General features: G+C 46.2%; 1 protein-coding gene across 1 annotated transcript; it reads right to left on the bottom strand.

Moving 5' to 3' along the window:
- Nucleotides 1-7591, bottom strand: C1R (complement C1r). Its single transcript, XM_027885269.1, has 11 exons — nt 7519-7591; nt 6482-6710; nt 6059-6251; nt 5732-5875; nt 5388-5584; nt 4667-4814; nt 4465-4586; nt 3829-3907; nt 3276-3416; nt 1548-1622; nt 1-1304 (listed from the first exon to the last, which is right to left on the bottom strand). Coding segments are annotated over exons 1-11 (2130 nt in total). The 5' UTR covers nt 7521-7591; the 3' UTR covers nt 1-504.
- Between the last annotated feature and the right edge of the window lie 1275 nt (nt 7592-8866).

Raw genomic sequence — 8866 nt, 5'->3', positions numbered from 1 at the left:
TAACACACCTGGTTTCTCCAGCAATTATTTTAATATTTATAGAATATCAGTGATGCCAGTGGGCAAACACACAATGTGCTCAGCACAAACCACCAGATCATTCAAGAAAGCCTTCTGCCCTGCAACCTTCCCACACAATAGAGTACAAAAGTATACCGCAATAGTCTCATGATATTGTCCGCATTTCAAACAATAACATGTTTGCTGTCATGAGATTTCCTGGTATTATTAAGGCTTCATCCAGTAATAAGATTTGGAAGATCTAGAACATCCACAAAGGCATCCCACAAGCTGCCAATGGTACAGCAATTTTGGTAAGTTTTGATGGTACCACTAAGAATTCATCAAAAAGTATGGTGGCTTTCATAAGTGCTCATGATGAAGGTTACAGGGTTTGCCTGTTTGAAAAGCCTTTGGGACATCATCAGAAGATTTGGATATGATTTGATGTGTCTGGAAATTGATATGCTAGCAGTGATCCTTCAGCTAGTAGGACAGCATCATCTAGAGCTTGTCCTCCTCTACTATCCCTTTGATCCAGTCCAAATAGCTGAGGATCTTGGTGTAGAAGCCATAACCTTGGGCACAGCCAATACCCCAAGAAACTATACCAGTAGCCACCCAACGACCACTGTCCTTGTCTAACACTGTGAAGACGCTCCCACTATCCCCCTGGCAGGCGTCCTGTTTGCCTCTGAGGAAGCCAGCACAGAACATGTTCTCAGAGAAAACCATAGGGATGTCTCTCTTACTGTCCAGCCATCTCTGACACTTATCTCGAGCAACTGCTGGTAGGCTCACGTACTTCAAATCATTTGAGATGATGTTTTTATCCACACCAAAGCCGCTCACGTAGCCCATGTGCCCATCCGCGTAGAACGTGGTGGTGTTGGTATCCGGGAGACAGATGGGCAGTAGTGTAGGGCCCAGGGTTACTGGGTGCTTCAGCTCCAGCAGGGCTATGTCCCCATTGAAGTTATATTCATCTTTAGGGCTGTAATCTGGGTGGATAAAGATCCTACGCACAGGGTGGTTACCCATCTTGTGGAGCTCTTCCACGCTGGTGTGGCCGAGGAAAACGTCAGCCTCCTCTGCTAGCTGGTCCAGGCTCACATTGTTCCTCACCGCTCCTTTGGGGAAGATGGTGTGGGCAGCCGTCAGGATCCAGCGATCACCCAGGAGGGCACCACCACCTCGTCCATTGATGCCAGTCAGAGCCTGCCAAGGAAAATTGCCTGTCCTTGCTGACAAGCCACCCAAGATCCGCTGGACTTTCATAACGGGATGGACCGGCTTCCCACACACTGTGGAGAAATACAAGGAGAAAACATGAAAAGCATGACACCCTCTATTGCCCTGGCTCATCTCTCTGTTTTCCCACACCATCACTGTTTGATTTCACCTTATTTTGGCTTCGTAGATAGACTTCCCTGTCTTCCCTCACTGACACCATTATCCTCACTCCCCTTCCTGTATGTTGTCCCAGTTTTGTACTGATTGTAAGCACGAGATGGTAAACACTAGAAGAAGTCAGAGTTCTTACTGACCTGGCAAGCAGGCAGGAATCTTTGCCTGGCCATCTTGGTCCAGCCAGGTTCCCTCGGGAGAACAGGTGAATCTGTCTGTAGGATGAGAGAGAAGAAAATGAGACTCCGGCCTGCAGGGTCTGGGGTGGGAAAACAGAACAGAACAGAATAGTATAGAATAGAATAGTTTTCAAGGGATTCCTTTCTCCAAGGTGTCCCACATACTGCACTCAGTCCTTCCACGACAGAGGTGGGAAAAGCTATCTGTGGTATAGTATGGAAATGTTTCTGTTCATGTGTCTTTAAGCACCTCAGTTCCAGGGGACCAGTAAAGTTCAGGCACTGCTTCTGTAGAAGAAAAACCTGAAGGGCCATCTGAGGGAAGTCTTAACTTCACTCAGTCCACATGCGTATGGAGAACTGTTTTACCTAATTTATCCCAAAGAAATGAAAAGAAGTAAGGATGTGGATTTTAGATTCAAGTTTCTGGTCTTTGTGGTTCACAGAGAGTAGGACAAGGTGTTTGTTTCAGAAATGGGAGCAAGATGAGTCAGTTGCTGCAAGTGCTCAGTATCTATTTCTGAGCCGATGTTGCAGGTTGGCTAAACTTGCATATCACCTCTCAAAACAAACTCCACTATGTCCAACACTCTTGCTTTTCTTAGAAAGTTTGTTCTGGTGACTAAAACTAATTTTTATACAATTTGTCTTAACACTGAAGTAAATGCTTCTAAGAAAGTGTTTGCTGTTCTCTTTCAAAATTAACTAAATCACAATGACTCCACATCAGAATTTGGCTGATGCTGATATTTACTTGCTCCTGATTTTTTTTTCTGATGAGACCGAGCTCTGACTCTATATGAAGGCGTTAAACTCAGATGCAAGAATAATCAAATTCAACATTAGTACCAACTTAAAGAACTCCCTAGCTGCTTGCTCCTGGCCCCAGTGGTAGCATGTCACCTCTCTCCAGCATGCTGCACAGCTGTGTGTGTGCTTGCAACTCTATCCAGCAAACTAATTCAGTTTAAAAATATACATTTTTTGGTTTGGTTGGTTGGTTTGGTTTAGTTTGAGTTGTTGTTTTGGTTTTGGTTTTGTTTTTGGCAGGGAGGGAGGCTAAATGAGCAGTCAAGGCAAGGAAATCATGAACTCCTTGTGCTGTTCTTGGAATCCAAGGTCCTGCATCATCAAGTTATGTCTTGGGTGTAAAAAGAAAGCATGTGAATGGTTTTGAACAGTGACTTAATTTTTCTGACTTGCTGCATAAAACCACATTTTTCTGTAAGATTTTATTTAGCTCTTAGATATCTCTGCAGCTGAAAAATATTCCAAAGATCTAAACAGTGTTATAGTGGAGCGGAGTGTGAGTTTATTTATTTGCATCTGTAGCAACTTGTACTGATGGGGTGAGTTTTCTGAATTTTGATGATTCCCAGACACCATGCTTCAAATTTCAGCAAAAGAATGAAATCGACTAGAAAAGAGTGAACCATGACTACCGCAGAAATAAGTCCCTCTGCAAATGTTAAGGGGAGCATGGAAGAGAGATGTAATGGACTCTGGGAAAGAAGCAGGGTGGGAACAGGCTGAGACAAGTCTCAGGAGTTATTCGCAGAGTTGAGGAAAAACTGTTAGGTCTTCACAGGAGAAAAGCATGAGCCCTAAGCCTGGAGAGAAGACTCAGTACCAAATGGAAACCTGAGAGGGCTCTTCACACACAGGTTTCAGTGTCTGTGTGGGACTCACCACCGCCTGTTCCAGTGACGATGTGATAGTACGGCTCATTGCATCGGTATGAGATAGTTGACTGGTACTTGTTATTTGCAAGTTCATTAACATAGCTGAATGCTCCATTGGTCAGGGTTTTAGGGCTGCCACAGTTTACAACTACGAAAAAGGAAAAAAAAGGGGAAAAAAAAAAAAAAGAGATTACTCAAGCAAAGTCATACTGCCTGCAGGTCTAGACTCCACTTGCACCGTGGCTAGTGTGTGAAGGAACAGTTAGGAGAGTTGGCTGAGAGAGATTGTTCCAAAACAGCTCGCAAACTGGGATCTTTTACTTTTATATGTTACAACATTATTTCAAATTTTGAGTGATATTTTATGCATTTTTGTAAAGGGGGAAAAACGTCTAAATTTTTGCAAGTGGAAAAATGTAGGTCATTGGTGGACCTCCACAGGTCCTTCTAGCCATGAGTCTATGGCATGGATAAATTGAGTCATAGAGGCTGAACTCCCCATTTTCCTGGAGGGGGAAAGTCACAGTGGGGTACATAATCCCTGCTCTCAGATCACTCACTTTCGCAGCGGGGCATGGATTGATGCCATGTCCCATCAGCTTGGCAGACAGCAGTGAAGGACATCAGCTTTCGGTTGCCCTGCATGGGAAAGGAAAACAAGTGTTGTTTGACACAGCCTTTCATTCCCTTCCCTACATTAAAATATTATTCTATCTGGCCATCTGAAGTCTGTTCCAATTGCTGTCTTCTCCCTTTGATGCCTTCCCTCTATCCTGTATTTGCCACAGCCCACACATTCTTCATAGAGGCCAAGATAACAGCATCCAGCACCAATAAAACCATGACAAGTATGGGGTGCTACACAGTCTTGGCAATAGGATGGCAAGGGAGGCAGGTAACATCTTCACTTCGAGTCTGATTTTATATCCTTCCAAAGAGGTATTCTTATTTACTTATGTTTCCTGGGATCTTTGTTTCTCATCTTCTACCAGGGTTTTATGAAACAGTAACTGCATAAGGAAGAGAGCTAGGAAAAGAGAAACAACTGGAAGAAAGCCAAGAGAAGCAAGGAAGGAACAGAAATTGCAAGAAGTTGTCATGAGTGAAGTCTCCAAAGAAAGCCTTACTGAAAGGTGAAAGACACAAACTGAAGAGAAGCCAAAATATGGCTGAAGGGACTGGAGAGGGGATCTCACCTCCATCAGGTTATACCCAGTTTTGCAGCTGACAACAAAGTAGTCCTGAAATTGATACACAGGCTGCAGGTCTCTGATAATGGTAAACTGATCCCGTGGGAAAGGCTGTGGGCACCGTATTCCTGTGAGAGAGGGACAGCTTAAATTGGGATTAACAAACAGTGTCAGTAGGCTGTAGTAGCCTCTGGGGGAGAAATCTTACTCTCCGAGGTGTAGTGGATCTTCCAGCCACGACTGAACCCTGACTCATCAGTGAGGAAGAGTATGTCCACCTCATTGCTGTTGGTTTCAATGATGCCAGGTGATTCCCTTCCACAGAATTCACCAATCTCTCTCCCTCGTACTTGGATCTGATGAGAAAAACAGGTATCATAAGGACAGAAACACAGAAGCCTCTCTGCCCCGGTATCCCTATTTCAATCCAGACCAAGTTTGCCAGAGTGCTTATGATGGTGAATAGGGCTGGTTGTCTGACCCATCCTTGCTATGTCTGCACTGACAGATCAGGACTGACCTACCACAAGCTCTGCCTCTCCCTTATCATGACAACCAGAGTTATCAACCCCTTCAAATCTTAAGATTAAATCAAACTGGAAGAAGGATGGTTATTTTTTTCTCTACTCACAGGGGCCTGTGACCCAAAGTCTCTGACATCAGGACACGGTAATTAAGTGCACTGAGGGAGGGACAAGGGCTCAGTCCTTCATGCTGGGGCATTCTCCTTGTACTGATCCCATATTTATCAACTGAATAGTGGTGTCCACACAATTCCTGTCCAGGTCTGGCAGCAGGGTTTTTGTAAGGGGGGAAAAACATTCAGATTTTTGCAAGTGGAAAAATGTAGGTCAGTGCTGGACCTCCACAGGTCCTTCCAGCCAGCACACCCATGAGTCTATGGCATGGAGTTTGCTAATCTCCAGTACCTTGAGCTGGTCATAAGGACAGTGGACTTGCTGGTGTTCATCAATCTCAAAGAGTTCCAAGAACTTGAGGGTGATAGACAGGCCCTTTTGCAGACGGATGCTGTAGTTACACCGGAGGTCTTCAGGATAGGGCTGGGGGTACTCGGGACTGCTCAGGTACCCAGACGCCTCTGTGAACAGCTCACTGCTGCACTCCACTGGTGAAGAGGAAGAAAGTGGAGGTCACATCACAGGGCTGTGTTTTCTGTAGCCCCATCATCTGCTTGCTAAGTCACTTCTCCCACCCTTCCTGGGTGAAGGTCTCCTTCTCTAGAACCCTCCAATCTTTTAGAATTTCTATTTACCTCGGCAGGAGTGGTGGTCACTCTGAAGCTTGTAGCCAGCGCGGCAAGAACAAAAGTAGCCACCCACATAGTTGTGACAGAAGTGCTGGCACTGAGGCCTTTCATCATTCTCAGCAGCATTATTAGGGTCACATTCGTCCAGATCTGAAGACAGAGAAAATGCAGGGACAAGAAGAGGAAAGTGTTAAACCTCTCTGCTCTACACTGGAAGTACTTAGAGATCCAGATCCTTTCTTAAAGCTTCTCTTCATTTGCCTAGCAAGGAGGAAAACTAGCTGGAGCCACAATGGCTTTTCTTTACGCATGTTGAGGCTATTTCCTACTCACCCACAGCTTTGTAGTAAGCCAGGAAGCCCCTGTAGGGAATCACTGTGCCATTGTCTTCATTGGAGAAATCAGAGCGAAATTCCAGGTGCATCCTGTTCCCCTTAGATACAAACTCCTTTCTTCCCGGGTGATTGCCTGTGGTTGACCCAAGCTGGCCACAATATCGGCCCAAGTCCTTCTTGTCGGCTTTGATCTGTCAAGGTTAAGGAGAAATCAGCCTTGTAAGACTGAGTCTGCTCCATGCATCCCTATTACCCAAACATGAGCTGCCAGTACCTGCTCCACCCCTTTCTATCTTTAACTCCTTCCCTTTCCTTTGAGGGAAACATCAGAGGAGGCCTGCTGAATGAAGAGCCATTGCATGTGGTGGCCATTAGATTCCCATCTCCCTCCAACCCTGGGTGCAGGTATCTACGCACATACCTTAACATAGTCATAGAAGCAGGATTTAGATGGCTCCAGGTCAAAGTAGTTGAAGGTCAGCTTCACCACATAGCCTTTTGAGACCTGGATGTCCCAGATGCTGATGTTATTGTTTGGATATGGCTTGGGATACCCGGGGGATCTTATCTCCCCATAGAGCTTTCTTGGGACTGGACTGGAACTGATCGCTCCAAAAAAGAGGAAGGCCCATGGGAGACAAGGAACATGCCTGTGAACATGACAAATAAATGATGACATTGCATAAAATTAGGTCCTTCATAATCTGTGGAGACTTCACAAATAACTTGTCCACTGTCTAACGGAATGCAAACACAGGAGGCTAGTTTTAGTTGCAGAACCAACTCCCAGGTTGGATCACTCAGGAACAAGGGGGACAGCTAAAGTGAGGACACCAGCACTAGCAAGATTCCAGCAAGACCAAGCTTGTGACCAAGCCAGAGAAATTCGAAATTCATCAATCCAGGAAGCAGTGTGAAGAAGCGTGGGTGAATTCCCTGAGCAAGGTCTGCATGTTCCCAAAAATTATGGGGCTGTTTCTCACAGAACTAGGAGAAGTTTGGTTCCTTTTGGCCCTGGGCCAGCGGGTCATTTCTGGTTATTGCTAGTATAGAGGATCATTGGTGAGGATCTGAAGATCTCAAGCTTGCTTTGCCGAGAAGCATCCTGCCGAGAAACATCCTGCCAGTGTCGTCTCGGCACCCCTCTACCCAGTCATGCCTCGATCTCTCTCCGCCAAAAGTTTGGAGCTCCTTTTCTTTTTTCTCCTCATTCTGCAGATCCACCCTCTTCCCCTCTGTGTTCCTCCGAAAGAAGCTCGCTGCCCAGATCTCAGGCAAACATCACTCAGGAGGATTCTTCTACGTGCTAGCAAGGTTTTCAGCGGAGGGACAGCGAGCAGCAGCTTAGCCCCCTTGACCTCTCCTCCTTCCTGGAAGGGTCTGACCTCCCCCCACCACCACCGATCCCTGTCCGCAAGGCTGTGCCAGCGCGTCCCCCTCCACAGAGCCCCGACTCACATCTCCGTGCGCTCCTGCCCGGCCTGAGCTGCGGAGCGGTGGCCAGCGGGGAGCCGGGGGGCGGGCAGGGCGGGGGGAGGAGGAGGAGGAGGAGGAGGGAGCGAGGCAGGAGCGGGGAATAGAAAACCAGGCTGAGAACAGCCTGGCACCGGACCAGGTCGGCGGCGCCCGGCGTCTGCTGCCCTCTGCTGCCGGGCCCCGGCCCGCGAACACGGGGGTGCTGCGGGAGCGGGGGCTGCCCCGGCCTGGCCACGCAGAGCCGAGCTACCTTTTCTGGGCGAGGAAGCGGGAAAATGATTGCTAGAGACCCCTCTGAGGGTTTGATCTGCAATCATTGATCTGCAGATCTCTGAGGGTTTGATCTGCGATCTGCAGCTGCTCCGAGTTTGTTCCCCGCGAAAATACCCTCCTAGGAGGTCCAGTCCCCAGCCTTCTGGGCTGTTTTCTGGCATAGGAAGACCAGAAATTTTGTAGTCTTCCCAAATTAATTTAAACTTATTAAAAAAAAAAATCAAACCATCAACCCCCCAAAGTTTTCACAATTCTGGCCTGCTGAAGAGCACTTCTGAGATTGTTTTGGGGCAGGAAGGGAACTGGGATATTCTTCAAGGAAAGCAAAAAACCTGACGCACTTGAGTTAAATAAATATTAAGAAAAATGAGAAAGTCTACAGAATTAAAAGCATTCTGAGAACAAACTCCTTTTCAAGGACCCTTCTTCCTGTTTCTTCTGCAAGCATTTTTACAAGAAACAAGATAGAAAGATAACACCCTCTATTTAAGGGGGAAATGAGAAAATATAGCTACTTACAAAACCATTTCAGGCTTTTAACAATGTAAAGCCTAAGAGATACATTGTGTGTCTCCAGCTTTATGAAGTTCAAAATTTCTTGGCTTTTGAGACTTTTGGTGTAAGAGATAACACACCATTTCAGTGTTTTTCCTTAGATTTATGGGTGGCTTCAGGGAAGTTAGCATGTGTCTTGCATTGAAACCACAGGAAGTAATTCACAGCTATAAAAACATGAGGAATGAAGACGAAAATAGTGCTAAAAAGAACGAAGAAAGCATCTTTGGGATATTTGTGGAAGTGTACTAGAGAACCTGCTGATCAAACTTCTTTGAATTATTCTCTGAAAAAGATCACATAAACATGTAATTAGTGCCTCTGTAATAACACCATATGCCCCCATGTATTAGATATAAAATTCAGTGAGGGGCATGATCCCAGTACTTCTGATGTCCACATATGTCCTCTGCATGATGAACATACTTGGGCAGGATCACTGCTGTGCTGTGTCATGCCAGAGTGGGTTCTGCTGGCTTACCATCCCATGAGAAGGGAAGCT

The sequence above is a fragment of the Empidonax traillii genome, unplaced genomic scaffold (genome assembly GCF_003031625.1).
Source record: "Empidonax traillii isolate 1590-97213 ecotype Southwest subspecies unplaced genomic scaffold, ASM303162v1 scaffold163:size1593379, whole genome shotgun sequence".
In the NCBI taxonomy this organism is placed as follows: Eukaryota; Metazoa; Chordata; class Aves; order Passeriformes; family Tyrannidae; genus Empidonax; species Empidonax traillii.
The sequence above is the reverse complement of the archived record's forward strand: the minus strand, read 5'-3'. Positions and strand labels throughout refer to the sequence as shown.

What these genes read in the sequence shown, in the direction of transcription:
- C1R (XM_027885269.1), bottom strand. An exon ending in CTGGGTATAACCTGATGGAG is followed by an intron (nt 3,908 to 4,464) that starts GTGAGATCCCCT and finishes TTTCCCATGCAG; the next exon opens with GGCAACCGAAAGCTGATGTC. An exon ending in GATTCCTGCCTGCTTGCCAG is followed by an intron (nt 1,305 to 1,547) that starts GTCAGTAAGAAC and finishes ATTTCTCCACAG; the next exon opens with TGTGTGGGAAGCCGGTCCAT.